The sequence below is a fragment of the Telopea speciosissima genome, chromosome 6 (genome assembly GCF_018873765.1).
Source record: "Telopea speciosissima isolate NSW1024214 ecotype Mountain lineage chromosome 6, Tspe_v1, whole genome shotgun sequence".
Taxonomy (NCBI): domain Eukaryota; kingdom Viridiplantae; phylum Streptophyta; class Magnoliopsida; order Proteales; family Proteaceae; genus Telopea; species Telopea speciosissima.
The window spans coordinates 64,687,195-64,709,123 of record NC_057921.1 but is presented as its reverse complement, the minus strand read 5'-3'; the positions used below and the strand labels follow the sequence as shown (position 1 = coordinate 64,709,123).

Here is a 21,929-nt window from a genome sequence, read left to right as displayed (position 1 = left end):
CAAGGCATTGAACGACACGGAAAACGTCTGTCGGTGTTAGTGATGGAAAATTATCACCTCCAGTTTGCTGATCGGCCCAGTTCCCCAGTTCCTCTAATAGGGGGATGGTGGATCCCATCCAGGTAGGGTGTTTGGGCATGGATAAAGAGGTCATTTCAGCCCCCCTTTGTTAGAGAAATTGGGGAACTGAGCCGATCAGCAAACTGGAGGTGATAAAGATCTGTTAGTGATCCTTTACTCGCCTTGTGATTGGTCCCTTTGACCATGTGGGGACTTCCAAAATAATGTGAGGCGGTGGCTAACGTGTCGTGAATCGTCATATGATAACGAATAGGGAAATATGTTTTTTATAAAAGTATAGGAATATGTTTTATGTGCTACCGGAGTAGGGTACGGTGGCACTTATCGGTGCTGGTGTCAATCGTCACCAATACTCATACGCATTGACTGTATTAGGTCATCATATCATATCAATATCACTTGCACATCAAAATTCAAAACAACATTATTCATGAAAAAGGAACATGTTCTCTCTCTGGAAAGAAGTGTAGCACATGTGTCAAAGTGTGGGCCAATAGGAACACAAGTTAAGGCATCAATATAGGCAGGATTTATACTTTTCATTGGACGTCATTTCGTCCCATTTTGTGTTTGAACCGCATGGGTTACACTACCAGACACTAAGGGTCTCAATGAGTAACCTGGAACCAAGTATGGAACCTGGATCCTAATCAAATAGTCTGAACCGACCATCTGAACCGAATTTAATATGGTTAAATCCTTAATCTAAAAATGTCTTTATAATTCGGTTCGATTTAGATTCGGATCTACCCATTAAACAGATGGATTTAATTGAATATCCGTCTTAAAAAGTTAACTTAAAACTCTAATAGTTTATTAGGTTTAAAGTTTTAATGGTTTAAGATTCTACGTTGATGGTTTATCCTTAGTGCCTTAAAGCCTTAGACTCACTTTCTACTTAGTCCATACTACTTCTTCTGTAACTCTTCAATTCTTCACTTCTTTCTCTTTACATCTTCATCGTATCTATCTCTTGCAATGTTGGAGCCGCTTCATAGGTGATCCTCAATCTTCAACAGCCTTGCAATTTCAACCTCCATGCAAATTGGAGTTAATCTGTCTCTGAGCTTCTTTTGTGCTCATGAGTCCTGAATGAACAAAGTGAAGGCCGAAGGTAGAGCTTGTGGGATCATCCTTCCAGTTTTCCGTTTCCTCTCCTCCATTGGTCTTAGTGCATTGTTCCAAGGCAAGCAAAGGTTACAACACTATGTATTGAAATTATAGAAGTAATGGTCTCTCTCTCTCTATGAGTTTTTTTATTTTGATATCGTAGTCAGATAAGAACTGAATTGTAACCAGAATTGAACTGACCACGATCAATTAGAGTATTCAATTTTAGAACCGATCCAGGACTTTGTCTGGATCTAGATCTCATTGCCATAGCTTGAAACCGAACAGGATCCGAACCAAATACCTGGTTCCATACCTAATTGACACCCTTACCGGACACTATTGCATTGGTTGCTCAATGTCAGATTATCAATCATGATCAAAATCGATACGAATTGACCGATATGATTGATCCAATATCGACTCCTAAAATTGTACTTATTTTTCTCTCTCTTCTTCTCACATAAATTGACCTATTAAAACGATAATTAACAAAGTGATACCAACAGTGCAACCACAAGAAGGATTAAAAGGCGATTGATGTGTCATCTTCTATATGGCTTTAGACCATACCAAATCGGATTGGACTCCTCTATAGGGCAGGGCAGGGGTGCCAGACCACAGCTCACCACCTAGATGAGCTCCCTTTTGGACGGCTTGAATCAAGTTGGAATAGCTGAACGTGGTGCCACATGTGATGTATAGGAGGATTTCTGCATTTTAAAATCAAGATTTCCAGCTCGATCCAGGCCGTCCAAAGGGGAACTTGTCCACATGGCGAGCTGTGGTGCCGTGCTACAAGATGTGGGAATTGGATCTTATCCAGCTGTGGCGGGAGCTGCACCTGTGCAGCTAAACGATAGAAAAAATAAGGGTAAGGTAGTCATTTCATAGGTGGGTCCCACCTGGGCCCCACATGTGAAATGACCACCCTCCCCTTGTATTTAGGGTGGTTTTTGGTGCTGCACAGTGCAGCTCCCGCCGCAGCTGCACAAGATCCAAGTCCCAAGACGTGTGGTGCACCCTGTGCCGTAGAAGAGACCGATCCAACCAAATCAGCATTTGGTGTACAGAGTTAGTTGGTTTTCCCGGTTTTATCTTCTACTTTAAAAAACTGAAAATTTGCTCGTAAGATCTCTAAAATAGCGTTCCTTCAACGCTACACGCGCAATTAACGCAGACAGTTTTATTATCATTTTTAGATTGATCAATAAAGACAATTTAGATTTTAGAATAAATAAATCACATTTGTATCATTCTCTTCTCTTCACTCCAGAGTCCAGACTTGGGACACTGCAGACTGTCACTCCCAAATTCTCGAGAAGATTTGCTTCGTAGCTTCCACCATCTCAAACCGAACCAGAAACTCACAGATGTCCACTTCTCCTTTTTTTGATAAGTATAAATTTATGATAATGGAGTTGCATTTATAGGATAAAGAATAAAGTGTGTCTGTGTGTATTTTGTATTGTATTTGTACAGTGGTGGACACGTCTTTTAGTGCATGCTCTTGCTCTGAAAGGATAAGAAATCCAAAATGGTGGTAAAACTTTGAAATTATGATTTCCGATCTGGGAATTTGAAGTTTTGATATTTTCTCCAGCCAGTCGTGATCTGATTTTTCTGGTCTAATTTTGTTCAGTGGGTTTCAAGATTTTCCTATGTGGGTTTGCTCGAGTTGTTGCTAGTGTGAGACCCTGTGCGAAGCTCATCAGTGGTTCATGCGTTCTAGTGTGTGAATGCAGAATGATTATCAGCAGCTTGATGTAATAAGGTGGAGGTTCTGGCAGTACTGCATCAGTCGTCATGGAAGAAAATCAGATGAAGCTGTTTCTTATGGTGACACTCTGCTTTGTTCCTATGATTTTTAGTGACACTCATCTTGGTGATTTACAGATTTTGAATGATTTTAGGCAAGGGTTGGATAATCCGGAACTCCTAAATTGGCCTTCAGGTGAAAATGATCCATGTGGTTCTTCTTGGCCCCATGTCTACTGCAGTGGTAACAGGATTACACAGATTCAGGTTGCGGAATTGGGTTTGAAAGGAACTCTACCTTCAACCTTCAACCAGCTCAAAATGCTATCCAATTTAGGGCTTCAAAGGAACCAGTTCAGTGGGGCTTTGCCATCTTTCAGTGGGCTGTCGGAGCTGAAGTCTGCTTATTTGGATTACAATACCTTCGACACCATCCCTAATGATTTCTTCAACGGTCTCACAAATCTAAAGGTCATGGCTTTGGATGAAAATCCCTTGAATGCCACTACTGGATGGTCCATTCCCAACGATCTTAGGGATTCAGTTCAGCTAACCAATCTATCCCTAATGAGTTGCAATTTGGTTGGCCCAATTCCTGATTTCCTAGGGAATATGTCGTCTCTTACAGCCTTGAAGCTTTCCTACAACACTCTCTCTGGTGGGATTCCTGCAACTTTTAGCCAGTCATTGTTGCAGATTCTTTGGCTGAATGATCAGAAAGGAAGTAAGTTGTCTGGTCCAATAGACGTAATTGCATCCATGGTCTCGCTTAAAATACTATGGCTACATGGAAACAGTTTCACGGGGACAATTCCTACTAATTTTGGAGACTTGTCATCTTTGAGTGATCTCAACCTCAACAATAACCAGCTTGTGGGTCTAATTCCTGAGAGCTTGTTGAGTTTGCCACTACAGGCATTAGATTTGAGCAACAACATGCTGATGGGTCCAATTCCGAAGTTCAATCTTGGTAATGCATCTTACCTCTCAAACTCATTTTGTCAATCCGTTCCTGGGCTTCCTTGTGCACCACAAGTTTCAGCACTTTTAGATTTCCTTAGCCATTTGAGTTTCCCTGTAAAGTTGGCTTCTTCTTGGTCTGGTAATGATCCTTGTCAGGGATTATGGTTAGGACTGAGTTGTGATTCAAGTTCTCAGGTTTCTGCTATAAATTTACGCAGATTTAACCTTAATGGAACTTTAAGCCCTGCAGTTGCAAAGCTGGATTCTTTAACCATTATTAATCTGGGAGAAAACAGTCTAACCGGTGCAATCCCCTCGAATTGGACTCAATTGAAAAATCTAAAGTCGTTGGATGTAAGTGGGAACAACATTGAGCCTCCAGTACCAGTATTTAGTGGAAGTGTAAAGGTTGTTCTAGACGGTAATTCTCTACTGAATTCTAATAACTCTACAGCCTCTCCACTGCTGTCTAACTCATCATCGGGGAGTCAGCATTCTCCATCCAGCAACCTGTCTCCGCCTTCTAATTTGGGTAGTTCAAACCACAAACCTTCTACATCATCGGAAGAATCTAAACCAAGAAGTTCCAAAACATCTAAATTACTTGTCATTGTGGCCCCTGTTGCTTGTTTTGCACTCTTGACTCTTCTGATACTTCCACTATCTGTGTACTACTTGAAAAAGAAAAAACGCACCTTTCAGGCACCGAGTTCCTTTGTGGTTCACCCCAGGGACCCATCTGATCAAGAAAATACAGTTAAGATTGTGGTCTCCAATAACACAAATGGAGCCTTATCTACTCTAACAGAGAGCAGTTCTCAGGGACACAGCAGTGGAATGGCAGAGTCTCATGTGATTGAGGCTGGGAACCTGATCATATCAGTTCAGGTTCTTCGGAATGTTACCAAGAATTTTGCTCAGGAAAATGAGCTGGGGCGTGGTGGTTTTGGGACGGTTTACAAGGGGGAATTGGATGATGGTACGCAAATAGCGGTTAAGAGGATGGAGGCCGGCGTGATTAGCAATAAAGGCTTGGATGAATTTCAGGCTGAAATTGCTGTTCTTTCAAAAGTCCGACACCGGCATTTGGTGTCTCTGTTGGGGTATTCTGTTGAAAGTAATGAAAGGCTTTTGGTTTACGAGTTTATGCCTCAAGGGGCATTGAGCAAGCACCTTTTCCACTGGAAGAGTCTGAAATTGGAGCCTCTTTCTTGGAAGAGGAGACTAAACATTGCCTTGGATGTTGCTAGAGGGATGGAGTATCTTCATGGTCTTGCACACCAGAGCTTTATACACAGAGATCTAAAATCTTCAAATATTCTCCTTGGTGATGATTATCGAGCAAAGGTTTCTGATTTCGGTTTGGTCAAACTGGCTGATGGAGATAAATCAGTGGCGACAAGACTTGCTGGGACGTTCGGATACCTGGCACCTGAGTATGCTGGTAAGCATTTAATTTTCTGAACTTTTTTGCATATATTATTATCAAATACAATGTAGGCAGAGTTTTCCTTTGTCTTATAATACAACAGTAAAGCCCCAAGGATAAACTTTGCAAATGTATTCTGGAGTGAATTGTTCTTGGTAAACTGTTTGACTCCACTCAACTTATCGAACCCTTGCCTAAAACATTTGACTTTGCCGACATGAAAAATATTTATCCTTTATCTAAACTGTCTGAGAAATGTTCACAGCTGGAGTCTTCCATGACTATAAAAAATTTTATTTGATGGTGCTGATTTTTGTGCTACTACATCTTTATGTAATACAAGTGGGATGTATTGCAGCATTACATCATAATTCATGTTCTATGTATCTAATTCCCAGTAATGCTAACTTCCTTGCACTGCTTGATTCAGTAACGGGTAAGATCACCACCAAGGTCGACGTCTTCAGCTTTGGAGTGGTGTTGATGGAACTGTTGACTGGGTTGACGGCACTTGATGAGGACCGTCCAGAAGAGACCAGATACTTGGCTGCATGGTTTTGGCACATCAAATCAAGGAAGGAGAAATTAATGGCTGCCATTGATTCAGCTCTTAATGTGAATGAAGAAACGCTTGAAACCATTTCCATCATTGCTGAACTAGCGGGGCATTGCACTGCAAGGGATCCCAACCAACGGCCTGATATGGGACATGCTGTCAATGTGCTGGTTCCACTAGTAGAAAAGTGGAAACCATTTGATGATGAAAGTGAGGAATATTCAGGTATTGATTACAATCTGCCCCTTACTCAGATGGTCAAAGGCTGGCAAGAAGCAGAAGGTAAGGATTACAGCTGTACGGGCCTTGATGATAGCAAGGGAAGTATTCCCTCAAGGCCCAATGGCTTTGCAGAGTCGTTCACTTCTGCTGATGGTCGGTAATTTGCAGGTTAATGTCATTCTTCGTGATTGATCTCTTTTGTAGGTGTGGATTATTAGTTTATCTGCTTTAAGATTTTAATTTCAGCAGCTTCAGTGGGTTTCTCATTTATGGAAGATTGAGTTTAGGATATGCTTAGTATGCCTCATTCCTATTTCTGCATTTTCTGTTAGTTTTCACTTTCAGTTTCTTTTTAAGTCGGCCCTATTTAATTGGGATAAGGCTATGTTGTTGTTGCAGATTTGTGTGGTATTGTGATGTAGATAGAAAAATATAAATGAAAGCCTATTAGTAATTCCCTATTTAATGTCCACAAGTTCCCTTGAATTTTGCCAATTATAGTGTTGTTTAGTATCCTTAATAGTGATTCTCAATCTCTCATTCTTTACTCATGAAAGGTTGGTGCTGACTTTTTTCTTTTCATCTGGGCATCTTTGTTAACTCTCTTTTTTAAGCTAAGAATCATTGCATTGCAAAAGAGCAAAAAAACAACCTGTACCACTCAAGGTTCTATACAATTGCCACAGGCTGAGTGGACCCTCTACAACCTAAAAGATAAAACATAGTTGTTACTTCTCCATGGAGTCTTGGCTGCAGAGATAAGGCAGAGGTTTTGTGGTTGACTGCTTCTTTATAACAGATAGTAGACTTATGGGGGATAAGGGATTCTGGCAGTTAGATATGGATGCAGTGTCGGGAAACTGAATCGTTGGATGATATCTTATCTTAGATTTGGACTTAGTTCAGAGCTATTTCTGAACAAAAGGTAAAATGCTGTCCGTCAACTCATTAATTGAGACTCTTCTATGGATTGGGATCTCTTGGATTTGGTGGCATAGCCCATAAAAAAAAACATCGCACCAAAATTACTGTTTCAAAATGATCCTGTTTCCAGATAGTTGGATAGATAAAATTTTGGTTGCATCTTTTATCTAGAGCCACTTGTTGCATATGTAAATGCCATATTTCATAAATAAAAAATAATATGAAGTGGCTCCGCTCCATAAACACTCTCTCTCCAGACTCAATTCTCTTTTCTTCTTCTATTGCTCTTCTGCTCAGTGAAACCTTAGCCAACACTTGAACCCCTTAATTTAGAAACTCACTCAAGACTCGTGAAAATTTTCTTATGTGTTTGCCCTAATCCGTAAAAACAGTGAATTCTCTTTTTATCTTTTGTGTTCTTCAAATTTCACACCTGGAAAACATCAATATAGTCCGCCCAACATGTTCTCCCGGAAGCTGTGCATGACTGCAACCTACGAAAATGACTATCCTATGAGCCTAACAATCACAATAAACCTTACTCACTTGGATATGTTGTTTATTTGTTTTCCCCCACTACAACTTGTAGAGAGCTTCCTCCCCCTCCCCCTTGTAATGTTTTTTGACAAGCTACCTGATAAATGGAGTGGCATTTTGCTGATGGACCTCCATAATTATTGAAATTCCTGTTGTAATTGGCATCAGTTTACCTATCCTTTGTAAGTATTTCACTTTCTTGTGGAAGCTTCTTTTTCCTTTTCTATTCTGAATTTTTCAAACACGTTCATTTGATAACTCTGGGACACCCTACAGGAGAGAATTCAGACCTACATGATCTTAGGGTGAAGATAACAACGTCACCAAATCAAGTGGACCTAAGTTCCATACTCAAAGCTTTAGGAGATAAACAAGGAAGTTCTTCTTGTTTATATCATTTAAGTGATTTTTGCTTCCCAAAAGAATCATTTAAATGCCTTTTATTTTTCTTCTTCCATCATCCTGTTCCTGCACCAGTATGTGCTGCTTCCAAATAGTTCTTCGTCTCATTGTACTCCTGTACTCAAGGTACAGTAATCAGGACCTTATTTTCTATCTCAACAGTCAAAAAACCATGGCTGAGCGAAAGAAGTACTAGTTAAGAGGATTGCCGTACAATCTAGAACTTGGTCAAACAAATTGTTGGTAAAGCTCTGGCTTTGTTAAATGTTGTGGAAAACTCAGACTTCAGATCTTGAGAAAATTTAAAATGAGGTCATTACTCAATTACATGAAAGAGCTTTCAGAAGGATGGTATTCAAGAAAACCTCATGGATACTTCACGAATTTGGAAATAAAACACGAAAAGTTTAACAAAGACTCAACAAACAAGAGAAGTCCCAAAATACTGAAAACAAAAATAAATTAAGGCATCTTGTCCCCTCATCATTAGATATCAACATTTCAGTTTTAGGCTCAACACCTTCGTTAATCTTTCCTATATGCCACACTCAAAGAATAATGCTATGAAGAGGGATGATGGTTATGTTCACACATTACTATCAAATGCCATAGGAAGAGCAATCTGAAGGGTGATGGTGTATGATGATTATCTTTTTCTGCTAGTGTCACTGCTGGCCATTGTTTGGGTGTTGTAGAAAGCCATAGGAAGAGCAGCTGCTTGATAACTTATTAGTTATTACTAGGGTTTGTGAGAGGAAGAACCAGTGAGAAGAGAAGAAGAAGAAGGGTAGTAGATAATGGAAGGCAAGAGAGAGAGAGTTTGTGGAGTTTTCTTCATAGATGTCGCATGTGCCAAGCTTGCTCAAATTCTATGAAAGTGTACACTACTTTTGGTGAAAAAATGTCAGCATCTCGGCCAGTTGGGATCCATTTTTACATATGGGGATTCAAACCAAAATTCAGTTTCTCCTTGATAAAGTTTCTTTCAACTTCTTGTGTTTCATTTTCTCATGTTGTGCAGGGTTGTGAGTGATGCTGATGGTAACCTTATTGTCACAATAGAGTTTAATTGGCTCCAGATTAACCGGAAAAACTCACAAACACCAATAGCCATGGACCTAAGCACTTTTTTGATCTTGCAAACACAATTTACTAATTCACTCTTAAGTCATCTGATTCCACAGCCTAGGCTGCATCAATGCCTATAATTATGAACCTCAATTAATCCTACGCATTGGATCCGACAAGCAAATATAGTTTCTTCCTTTCTCTAAAGACACTAGATTCTTACATCTTACCCTTGATATCCTGTAGCAGCTCTCTTGGTTGTCATGAAAACAGCATAGTCTACAATAATCTAGGCCTCCATTTTCATGTGACCGTATCAATCAAATGAAATACTCATTCTAAGAGATGGCTTTAGGTATTGAAAAATCCTTATATGGCTTCCAAGTGCAAGGTGTTTGGAGCTTGCATAAATGGATTTTACTCATACATATAACGTATGTTGTGTTTGGACAAGTGAGTGACAGATAAATGAGCTGTTCTACCAGTAGTTAATGTCGCCCAATGTCATATGGATGGCCAACTCACAATTTTCACAGTAAAAGGCATACTCAAAATAGAAGCATACAAAACAGTTTTAGAAGGATGGTTCTAATTCTAAAGGTGTAAACAACATTCAATTGAAACAAGATGTGAGAACTATGATACCTTAGACAAGAACTTCTGGAATCATACATGGATCATCACAAAAAATTTCACAACTCCAATTGTGATCCTATTTCCATGAGGTTTGCTTACAAATCTTTCTTAAGTCTAGCTCTTGCGTACTGTATTTTCATACCTGTTCACTGTAATGTGATCATATTCTAGCTGACTTAATTTGTATGTCACTGTGATTTCTGCAGCCTTAGAATCTTCTAGCTTCTCAAACTTGTGATAGAGCTTCACTTGGATCGTTAAGAGCCCTTATACCAAGTTGTTTGGACTTTGGAGTGAGGTTGAGGTTACTAATCCCATGTATTAACATTATCCACACTTTATTTGCTTATAAACTAGGCCCATTACATCAATAAACCCAAAAATAAGAGGTCTAAGGTTTATATAACCCAACCATGGGCCAAAATAAAGTCTTCTAAGGTCCAATTGACCCAAATTGAACAATAACTGCATCAAGAACTCCCCCTGAGAATATGAATCTCTCACCTTTTCTAGTGACAGAGATAGAGCCATCCAAAGACTCCTCCAAGACTATCCGGACCATGGTTATCAAGGGAGCTCCCATCTGTGTTAAAATTGATCAAATCCATGGGAGGTGGGGTCCAAGAGTGCTGAATCTGATGGGTTAAAGCAGAAGATGAGAGCACAAGGTCCCAGTGCCTTGAGTAAATAAACAACTGGAATCCCCTGAAATGCATCAAGAGTGAGTGCCCCATCTCACTGTTCCCACCTTAATGATCTTAATTATCTGTAAACTATTGTACTCCTATGTTAAGATGTCCTTCACAGTTTCAGCACAAACTTTGTGTTAATATTTGCAACAAAAAAAAAAAGAACTGTGCAATAACATCATAGATTTCTTTCTGGACTATTTTCAAACTCCACCAATAGTATCTCAAAGTTAGCTTTATGAGCTAATTGATCAGCTAGTTCAATATGTTTCCTACTAATATATGAGAGCCTGCAACTGTTTGAACTCTTTAAACAGATTCCAATCCCAATCATCAAACACATAAGAATTTAAAGTGTTTACTGCTTAAATGCAATCTGAAAACACCACTCTGTTGGTAGACCTTTCAAGTCAGCTTCGAATGCACTGCTACATTCTCCATTCTCGAATCTATCATGGACTTGAGATGAGCCTGGAAACAAAAGAAGTGCACACCATCCAGAAGCACTAAATGAAATATAACTTCCATCAGAGACAATCATAGCTGAACTGTTAAAACCATTTTTCTGAGTTGAGCAGAAACCAGTCATTAAGTGGAGAATCTGGTGTTCGATAATTATGAAGAATTAGATAGGTGGGTTGTTTTAGCTCAACGACAAGAATGGTAGTCGCCTTGGAGGTGTAGTAGCAATCGCAAGTTAGGGCTTCTCCTTTCAGTTTGTTATTGCTCCATGGACCAAATAATGGAAGAAAAGAAAGAGGAATAGTTTAGTAGGAAAGACAATTTGATCAACATATGACAAATTATAACATTTTTAGTCCTAGATCAACGGAGTGGGTTTACTTATTAATTGTTTTGAAAAATCAGGATGGTATGCATAAATATCTAAAACTCACGCATGGATCTATAATTACATGATACCTCAGAAGAGATACATGACCCAAAATTATTTCTTAGCAAAATAAATGCATCTCTCATTTCCCTATCTTTTGACTTCAATTCCAACGATACAGATAATAATAGGAAAATGATTCGTGCACGAAAGGCAAGGGCCCATTGATGATTTATAAATAAAGGGTGGGGTTGGTTTTAATATTTCAATGAAAACTATTGTCTCCATCCAATAGTTTTGTGCATGACCGTACATCATACATGAATATGATGATGCACAAAACATTTTACCATAATAATAAGGATGATATTAGGAAAGGCTGAGACTTACCTGTTAAAATTTTTGTCCCACCTAATTGGCCACATAGCACAAATTCGTGCTTGCATTGAAATGGAAAGCGATACTAACTCCACCTTGCCAGTGGGAAGATCCCAACCACAAACCCAATTAACGGGACATCTTATATATGATTAGTAGGGTGACCCTACGTATGAGCTTGGATTTGTGTTTGTAAAAATCATTTAATAGAGAGAGGGTTCCCCATGCTACTAGTGTGGTGGGAATCTCCCACATTACAACAATGATGATGTAGGAATATAATGGTGTAAAAATTCAGCCTGAATCGATTGGACTGATCAAAATTGATCAGTTCAACCCAAAGCAAACGAAACCATTATTAGCCGAAATGACCGACTGCACCGATTGAAACCAAACCAAACCAAACCTGATAAGAAATCAAACCCCGAAAATACAAGGACTATCCCATTAATTTTCTATGTTTATGAGTAAATATAAATCCGAAACCAAACCGAATCAAACCCAATAGTAGCCAATCACAAAATGATATAAAAAACCAATAAGGCATCGAACTAAAACCGGCCAAGAACTTTCCTAACGTTTGGTTTCGGGTTGGTCCAATAACAAATGAAAACCAGTTCAACTCTGATCAAAATTAGACCGAATTTATCGATTACCACCTTTACAAGGAAGAATATCATCCTTAAGGGCCTATATAGTCTGGAAAAGAAAGAGATGTATGTGAGAGGATGGGAGTTTCAAGGTATTAATTAATGGGTGAGAGTTTATGACTTATTCAACTCTTTGTGAGAAAGGATACGATCGTGCATGCTTACACGGGCGTGTATGAAAGCTTCCCCCTAATAATTACAAAAAAAAAACCTACGTAGCTGCGTGAGAAACTTCTTCCCCAATTTTATTTCGTATACGTAATTAATAACTTTCAAGTTGCAAAGGTACTTATCAAGTACTGGGTGTGACGTGTCAATGATTGTGACCAATGGTTTGAAGGTAGACGCTATCTTTTACAACGTGGGAAAAAATGGATCCTAGTGGGGGATTTGGTGGGCCCACCAAGGATCACCACTACGTACAATGTATTGGACAGTGACACCAATGATCTACGGTCTACATGCTTTATAGTAATGGAAATTAGTGTAACTTGACATATACCTTAAACTTCCCACTTTGCTGTGCTGTGCTGTGCTGTGCTGTGCTCATGAATAATTGATCAAATATATACCTACTAATAATACCTTAAAACTGCTCCCATGGTCCCATATTCCATAAGAAGTGGTTTTGGAGTGAAACAAATAATAATGATAATGTTTACTAGAAGTGGTGCTTTCATGGATATGAATTAATTCAATAATTGTAAATTAGATCATTTTAATCACCTAACCCCCACATTTTATATAAACCTTAATATATATTTTATAAGGTAGATGAAGAACATGTGGAGAGGTGTTTGGTAGATTTTGCTATTAAACAATTTTGTATTGATTTATTAAGGAAAAAACTAAATCAAAAATTAAATGCAAAAAATCCATTTATAATTTTCATTCAAAATCTTTTGAATCTTTTTTTCAAAGAATATTAGGAAAAAAGTTGGTAAGGTGTGGTGTGCTTCATGCCCATGCTCACCACGAGGTTTTGAGTTCGAAAATCCTAGCTAGTTTCTTCCCCCACTAAAAATTGAACCAAACCTGAAAAAGTTGACATAATAAAAAAAAATGATAAGGTTTTTATTTTTAATTTTTTCAATATGTATAAAAACTAAAACCAAATCGATGGTAGCCTAATACCTGACTAGACAAGAGACTGTTGAACAAATCCAAAAAAGATCGAAACAAATCGGTCCAAAAACCAAATTTTAGATTAACCATTTGCTTTACTGATCCAACCCGATCGTATCAAACCTACTAATTGACAACCTTCGGAGAGTGTATGATCCAAAAAATTCCCCATGGAACCCATTGTTTCTCCACACATGGTGAAGACAGAATCGTTTCCACACCAAGAAAAAAAAAAAAAAAAAAAAAAAAGAATAAAGAGAGAATCACTTCCTCCACCTCATCTGACCCTTTGATTGGATTGAAATGGTGAAGGGTGTATTCGACCATGAACAATAAGATTGAATCCACATTTCTATCATAGCGTCACATCACTATTAGTGAAGAGATTCTTAGGAAAAACTTAATCCCATCTCCATAAATACATAGATCATCTGATTAGTGATAATGACTTCTTACAGAATATGAGTAACCTTGACATTGACCTTTAATCTGTTTAACAACCCACTACCTAAAAAGATTCTGAAATTGTGGTTCAGTCACTATCTCTAAGCCTTGTTTGGACACTAGGTTTATTTCTATAATTCTAAAATACTGAGATTAGAAGCCAAAGCAAACATAACCTAAGTTATCCCTTACCAATCTCTCTAAGATTCGCATTAATTTCTCTTAAAATGCCTTTGACTTCCTTATTTTTTCGCCTAATCAATTATAAAAATTGATTAAATTAATCTCAAAGATGTAAAATTTTCTTAGTCTACCTGTCATGTAACGTAAATTTGACTTTTCAACTTTTGAACCTCTGACCTTTGGAATGCGTCTGGCTCTGGAGCTCCTACGCTTCCAAGAATCCAAGACCAAGTGTGTAAGACAAAACAAGTACAACCAACACTACCAGAGGAACACGCCAACTTCCAACTAATTGTTTTAACAGGATAAAACGTAAAGCGTGACGTGGATCTACACATTTGCTTCAACGTTCAAATATATGCCATGTCATCACAATTGATGACCATGTGACTATTTAGATTAGATGTTTATAATCACTTATTGATGTTAGAAAACTTTTTATGTATCGATCAAGTACTTAATATTTGGTATCAAGGTGAATCGGACTGACGAGGACAGATCTAAATAGAATTTGATGAGAATTTGATTATTCTCTCATTTACAAAATGACTTAAATACCCTTATTTTGACTGAGCTGAATCCTCAACCACCTGCCACGGTGTCATGGCCGGAGGAAAACCAGGTCCATCTGAATAGGGATAGATGCTTTTTCATATCATCTAATTGAATATGCAGAGGTATAACCACGAGTGAATTTATCGATATAGACAACGCAGAGGAATGATGAATGATTACTGTACATGGTGTGGTCCCACCATATTCGGACAAGTAACAGCCACGTCAGTTCTATGTCCACTAAACCGCCAGACCAGGCATTATAGCGGTTTATCGTAATCGAGAAAACCGGTTTACCTGCTCCCGCCTATTATTGTTGCTTTTCATTTGTTCTCTCTTTATAATTTTGGTTTTGGGGGTTTTCAAAATTATTTTTGTTTTTTAGTTTTCTGTATTAGATTCTCAAGTTGCAGTGAAGAATGAGAAGTTGGATAATGTATAAACCCTAACGAGCTGTAATTCCGAGAGCTCCAATGGCGAATTCTTCGTTCTTTATGTTTCAATTACAGAATCGAAGTGCAGGAATCCGCCTCCTCCGTAGCACGTCCATTCTTTTAATTGCTTTGTCCCCGTTCTTCGCTCTGTTTGCACATGGAAGACAGTAGATATCCCTGTGGAAAATTATTGTTTACTTTTGTTTCTCAACGCTTTCGCAATGATTGCTCAACAAGTAAGAACCAAGCAGATAAGTATATGTATGATTTGGCTGCTTCTCTGAATTCTTGAGAATGTGTTTGGTTTCTATCCTGTTTTTTCCATTTTGATTGCGAGAGGTCTCAGTACTGTTCTGTCTCTGAGAACTAGCGGAGGACCAGAAACTGTTGGTCATTCCTAGTTAGTTTGGAGAACAGTGGCTGCTGAGGCTTCTCGTTGGTGAGATTTGGAGAAGAAGCTAAATAGGGGAAGAACAAGCTCCACTCTTTTGCCGAAATTTGACTGAAGCAGCGTCTTTTTCGAACGAAACGGCTGAGTTAAAGTCTGAGAGTACAATCATTTAATGGAGAATTTTCGGAAACCGCTTGACTTTTAATGACAAAAGTCTAAAGCTCGATTGTTTCTGCATTTCTACTTCTTCGTTCGTAAGCACATACTTATCCGGGGAAGAGCGGTCGATCCTTCGCTGAGTTTCGAAGAAGCAGCTCGTCCTTTGACAATTCGATGGAGAGAATGCACGCTGTATTCGTTTTCTCTGCGATTTTGTTGTTCGGGTCACTTCTCCCTCAAGGAACAGCCGATCCGGTGGGGGATAAACAAGCTTTGCTCAATTTCATCAACAATACCCCGCACTATCCCACTCTCAACTGGAATGTGAAGTCACCTGTTTGCGGTAACTGGACCGGAGTGACCTGCAGTCCTGATAACTCTCGAGTTATAGCCCTCCGATTGCCTGGAAATGGATTTCAAGGTCCGATTCCGCCCAACAGTCTCAGTCGCCTTACCGCGCTTCAAATATTAAGCCTCAGATCAAACGCTCTATCTGGCCCCATCCTTCCTGATTTCTCCAACCTCGGAAACCTATCCGAACTCTATCTTCAGTTCAACCACTTCTCGGGCCCGTTGCCCTCAGATTTCTCAGCTTGGAAAAATCTCACCACCGTCGACCTCTCATACAACGCATTCAACGGCAGTATTCCTTCTTCCATTTCAAATTTGACTCATTTAACGTCTCTAAACCTTGCTAATAACTCGCTTTCTGGTGAAATCCCCGATCTCAATCTCCCAAGTCTGCAACAATTAAACCTAGCGAACAATAATTTGACTGGAAAAGTACCAAAGTCGCTTCAGAGATTTCCCAGTTCAGATTTCCTTGGTAACAATATTTCTTTCACAAATTCCCCTCCTCCAGCTCTTCCAGTTGGCCCACCTGCTCCTCAACCATCTCCATCGTCTCCAAGTGGTTTTACACTCAGTGAATCAGCGCTACTGGGTATTATAATAGGCGCGTGCGTTCTGGGGTTTGTGATTTTTGCTTTAATACTGATTGCTTGCTTCTCGCAAAAGAATGGCGGTGGTGGTGCTGCTGCTGCTGCTGGGAAGGTGCTGAAAACCGAAAGGTCACCAGCAAAAGCAGTTGCAGGAAGCCAAGACGACAATAACAGGTTGGTTTTCTTTGGGGGTCGTAATTTTGCATTTGACCTGGAGGATTTGTTGAGGGCTTCCGCCGAGGTGCTTGGGAAGGGGACGTTCGGGACAGCATATAAGGCGATTCTGGAGGATGCAACCACGGTGGTGGTGAAGAGGTTGAGGGAGGTTACAGTGGGGAAGCGGGAATTTGAGCAGCAGATGGACTTGGTTGGGAGTATCAAGCACGAGAATGTGGTTGAGCTTAAGGCATATTACTATTCCAAGGAAGAGAAGCTCATGGTGTATGACCACTACAGTCAGGGGAGTGTCTCTGCAATGTTACACGGTATGCTGCTTTACTAATTATCCTCACACCTGTTGGTTCATTAATGCTGTTTTCATCCGTTTCCTTTCCTCTTCTCTGAAAAGGCAGGCATCTGGTGGTCCAACTTTTATAGGTATAAAAGAACTAAACTTTAACTCTAATTGTTTTTGGCAGCATTTGAAGGAAATGAGCTAGAAGTAATTAGTTATGGTGAATTCATTCGAACTTCCATGTTATCTTCTATATGCTATTTTGAAGACATAACAGTGAAAACTAGGAAAACTCATTTATCTGGATGCCTGTGTTGGGGGTTTAGTCTTCCTAGTAAAAATTGAATAGAATCATATTTAACCGTTTAATCCAATTTGATTTTTCCTGGTCCGAAACTTATCTTTTATTTCTAGTTCTAGGAAAGTAGGAAATCTAGTTTGCAAGTCCTGTTATATGGATTCTATTATGTGGGAAGCGCAAGGCAGGGTTATTGATAGATCCAAAAAAGCAGAAGAAAAACAAAACAAGAAAGAACAAGCAAAAGCAAACACAAGATTTATGTGGCTCACCTCTCACTGAGGTTACATCTACAAGTGAAACAATTAGAAAACATACTTTTAACAAACCTTTTAACAAAAGCCACTGTTCCCGACAATGGCGTTGATCAGCCACCAAAGTGTTTTAACATTGGGAACAATCAGATGCTGGCACGAAACTTGATCAAGTGTTTGACGAAATCTTGGACATAATGTTCAAGAGAAACCTTAGAGAATTTGATTGCTGCCCATAGTCTACTTAGAACAATACCATGGGATTTCTTCTCATGTCCCCATTCGTGTGGCAAGGGAAAATTTTCCCATACTGGAGGTTTAGGGATTCCTCTCTCTCTTTCTTTATTTAAGTCTTCATGTTAGAATCTAGTATATCTTCTCTTTTCCATGAAGTTTGAAGGAAGCCACATTGGACTTCTCTTTTACCAGTGCTCTGCTTCGCATAAAAGAAGAGAAAGAAATAGAAAACTCTGAATGAAATCAATATAAAGAAAGAAAAAGAAAATTCTGAATGAAATCAATGCAAAGACATCTTTTATCCTTCTCATTCCTTTGTATAAAGAGATATTTCTTGTATTGAAATGAATTGATGAATAACCAATTTTACTAAAAGCATCTGTGATGCTTCTGCATTGTGATTCTGTACATCTAATAGTTGGTGCCATTAATCCTTGGTCAAAGAAGGTGAGGCTTTTGTTTTTTCCCCTCCCTCCTTGCCACCGGTTTTCCTTTATCTGCAAGTTAACCACTCTTTCTTTTTTAAAATTTTTTTTTTTTTATTTTTTATTAACCACTCTTTCTTATTGTTTGTATAATTCACTCCTCTCTAATTAATTTCTGACTCTTTCTTAGCCTTTAGCATTCTTACAGTTTCCAGTTCTCTACTTGAGGTTACCTTCACATTTAATTGATGAGTTTAGATTTCTAGTAAGCTGTCCTACAGCAGCTACTGTCTACCATCTGCTATTTACACTTATACAGTTATTCCACCTCGAAACCTTCAATCCTCTTAACAAGAACATCCTACAGTAAGCTGTCATACCAGAAATCGAGGAGAATAAACTAGAAGGGATGGAAAAATCTGGAATTTTGACTTGTTAATATTAGCTATGCCAACAATTCCTCTTCTTCTTCTTCAAAAAAAAATCCTTTAGTATATTAGCAAGCATTTTTTTTCCCTTCCTTTTCATCTCCTCATATTGTCCATCTTTAGTTAGCAAATGTTGAACATTCTTTCCACAGACCAATATTGGTCTATGTCAAATTTCTTCACCTCAAACCTTGTGGTTAACTTCCAAGCAACTTCATTCTGTTGATTGTTCTCATACCCTTGTTGTGTCATAAGTCTGAACAAACACACAGATTAGTGAAACTAGCACAAGATATGTGACATCTCCCCTAATAGGCATACATCTATGAGCAATCATGAAAAAATCTCTAGAGACACGGACCGTTCCCTAAGAGAAAAACATATTTTTTAATGAGTGATAATTTTATTGCAGGAGTGGATAAGAAAAAGATACAAGCCTAGAGGAACCATACAAGTACAAAGTGTGAAAATTCAAAATACTAACACACACACACACACACACAGTTACATATCTACTCCATAAATGGATCTTTTCATATGAATATATGGTCCCTAAAATTCCTTATTTGGCATCTGTTAGCCCATTGCTAGACCTGGCCTGTCTAATCAAGCTAGAGTATCTCCCAGGGCACTCTCCTTATTGACTAATCCATTTTGATGATCAGTGCTGAATCGTCCTCCAGCTCCCCCTTCAGATGGGTACAATCTAAAGTGCAGGCTGTCTGTAGTCTAGGCATTAGACTTTACTGATATAACCAGCTTGAGAAGGGGCTCAGTTGCACAGATATGCTAAAATAATTCCCATCCAGTTTCTAATTGTACCTTCAATGCTAGCTGAACCATTGTTACCTCCAGATCTCCCATCAAGTAAAGATTGAAAGCACTGGGGAGGAGGGCACACCTGGTGCACTATGGTGACTGTCAAGGGTGCAGATCCAAACCCAGAATAATAGGGTCTACCTGAGACTAGAGTAACACGATGAAATCCATGCACTGTTTGGGATGTGCAAATTCTAGTCTCTAGGCCTACTTTTAGATTTGCAACACACCAATAGTAGCAATTACTTTTCTGACAAGAAAATCTAGGATAATAGTTGTGCTAGGGATGGGTGAGAGCACAAACCGAAATGGTGATGAGAACATCTAGAGATCTGACATGCTAAAGTTAGCTAACTCCCAAGTCTCTTATAGGAATTATATGAAAATAAAAAGGATTGAAAGCTTCAGTTTCTGCAAATTTTTCTAGTATTGCTCATTTATGTGTGAAGTATATTTTTGCTCTTGAAAATTCTTTATCATCACTAAATCACATAATTCCATCAATGATAATTTATATATAGGATCTAAATTCTTGGAGCTTAATTAATGTACAGGGAATTTCACCAAGAAAAAGTGTTCCAACAAATAGCTATTTTCTCACATAAGTAGCATTGTAGTGGATATTGGACAAGTTAGTGAACTTAAAGGGTATTAAATAAGTTAGTGAACTTAAAGAAAATACATAACAGAAGCATAAATTAGTGATATTTGTTATTTCACATATAGCAAAAGCACAAGTAGTGGATATTGTATGCTTGAAGGTAATTTATTACGGACAAGGGGCAAAAGGAGATCTGGGTGCACCTCTTTTCTATAACCACCCCTATATAATAGATAGAACGAGGTCAGTTGCCAGAACACAGACCTGAGATATCAGGCCACAATCTCGTTATCAGTCGCATCCCATGAAATAAAGGATGCTGAGGAGAAGGAATATGTCACAAACATTCTGGTGGTCCAGGTTACACCATTCACTAGGTTCTAATCTTGGAACTTTAAAAGGTGGCTCCTACGTCTCCTAACCTCCTATACTTTTCTCATCTCAAATATCTAAAGAGGTTTAGTGGTATACAGTGGAAATTATCCTATAACGTGTTTTTATTTCACAGGAAATAGAGGGGAGGACCGGATTCCTTTAGACTGGGAAACTCGACGAAGAATTGCAATTGGTGCTGCAAGAGGCATTGCTCGCATCCATACTGAAAGTGATGGGAAGCTTGTCCATGGGAACATAAAGTCCTCCAATATATTTCTTAACTCCCGAAAGTATGGTTGTGTGTCTGATCTTGGCCTGACAACACTGATGAGCCCAGTGGCACCTCCTATCTCTCGTGCTGCAGGTTACCGAGCGCCAGAAGTGATAGACAGCCGAAAAGCAACCCAGCCTTCTGATGTCTATAGCTTTGGTGTGCTTTTGCTTGAGCTTCTCACTGGGAAATCTCCTGTCCATGCTACTGGTGGCGATGAGGCCGTCCACTTGGTGCGGTGGGTCCAATCTGTAGTCCGGGAAGAATGGACAGCAGAAGTGTTTGATGTGGAACTGATGAGATATCCTAACATTGAGGAAGAAATGGTGGAAATGCTACAGGCAGCAATGGCATGTGTGGTGAGGATGCCAGAGCAAAGGCCAAAGATGGCTGATGTTGTTAAAATGGTGATGGATACTCGAAGGGTTGACACCAGAAACCGTCCAATTCCTGAAATAAAATCAGACACTTCAACTCCAACACTTACACCAACACCACCAACACCAACATCATCTGCAGTTATTGGACCAGCATCGTCTTCCGGCCCACAGTGAGGCTAGCTATTTCCTTTAATAGTCTCTACTCTTCTCTCCCTCACTCCCTCTTTTTAATTTTTTTTTTAGCTTGTTATGTGCTCTTATTTCAATTCATCTTAGCCAAATGTGTTGATTGTTTATTGTTTTCTTTTACATGATAAGATCGTTAATGTGAACTCGACTCATTTCGGCTTTCTGTTCATCTGTACTTCGTAGTTTTTTTTTTTTTAAATAAATGTAAATTTGTATTTTGTAGATTTGCCATGTGCAGGTAACGACGTAACCACAGCCCCTCCCACCTCTCCTCCCCTTTGGACAATGGACATAGATTCGAGTCCCTAATCAATCAGTTGGTTAGAATACTTTGGATCTGGATTCAAAGTAAATGGGGTCGGACCTTCCAGCCTGGATTTATCATTGCATTAGTGAAAGTTTTGGGGGAGGGGGGAGGGGGTAATTGGTGACTTTCATCTCCTGGATCCGGCTCCTCTCCAGGGAACTCAACGCCCAGGGAGTGCCCAGGGGGCATCCAAGGGTTAGGTTGTGCCGCACACATTCCTAGGTGTGCACCGAGATATGTGACACAGTTTAATGGTTGGATGTTCCCTGGGCGTGCTGGGCTCCCTAGAGAGGAGCTCAATCCTCATCTCCTTGTCTGGAGATGGGACTTGATGTATTTTTAATAAGGGAGAGCAAAGGCAGACAACATGCTTACCTTGACATCATATGTGCGGATGTGCCAGAGGGAGAAAGAGTCAATGGAT

At 39.2% G+C, this 21,929-nt stretch overlaps 2 protein-coding genes across 2 annotated transcripts; both read left to right on the top strand.

The window, feature by feature from the left end:
- The first annotated feature begins 2,997 nt into the window (after nucleotides 1-2,997).
- On the top strand, nucleotides 2,998-6,475 carry LOC122664488 (receptor protein kinase TMK1-like). The gene is made up of 2 exons (XM_043860326.1): nucleotides 2,998-5,356; nucleotides 5,772-6,475. The coding sequence occupies exons 1-2, from the start codon at nucleotides 2,998-3,000 to the stop codon at nucleotides 6,278-6,280; spliced, it is 2,868 nt and encodes a 955-aa protein (XP_043716261.1). The 3' UTR covers nucleotides 6,281-6,475.
- Nucleotides 6,476-15,444: 8,969 nt separating this feature from the next.
- On the top strand, nucleotides 15,445-21,361 carry LOC122665374 (probable inactive receptor kinase At4g23740). Its single transcript, XM_043861507.1, has 2 exons — nucleotides 15,445-16,952; nucleotides 20,492-21,361. Exons 1-2 carry the CDS (start codon nucleotides 15,701-15,703, stop codon nucleotides 21,181-21,183), a joined length of 1,944 nt encoding a protein of 647 aa, XP_043717442.1. The 5' UTR covers nucleotides 15,445-15,700; the 3' UTR covers nucleotides 21,184-21,361.
- The last annotated feature ends 568 nt before the right edge of the window (nucleotides 21,362-21,929 follow it).

What these genes read in the sequence shown, in the direction of transcription:
- LOC122664488 (XM_043860326.1), top strand. Translation starts at nt 2,998, where the DNA reads ATGGAAGAAAATCAGATGAAGCTGTTTCTTATGGTGACACTCTGCTTT. An exon ending in CCTGGCACCTGAGTATGCTG is followed by an intron (nt 5,357 to 5,771) that starts GTAAGCATTTAA and finishes TGCTTGATTCAG; the next exon opens with TAACGGGTAAGATCACCACC.
- LOC122665374 (XM_043861507.1), top strand. Translation starts at nt 15,701, where the DNA reads ATGGAGAGAATGCACGCTGTATTCGTTTTCTCTGCGATTTTGTTGTTC. An exon ending in TGTCTCTGCAATGTTACACG is followed by an intron (nt 16,953 to 20,491) that starts GTATGCTGCTTT and finishes TTTATTTCACAG; the next exon opens with GAAATAGAGGGGAGGACCGG.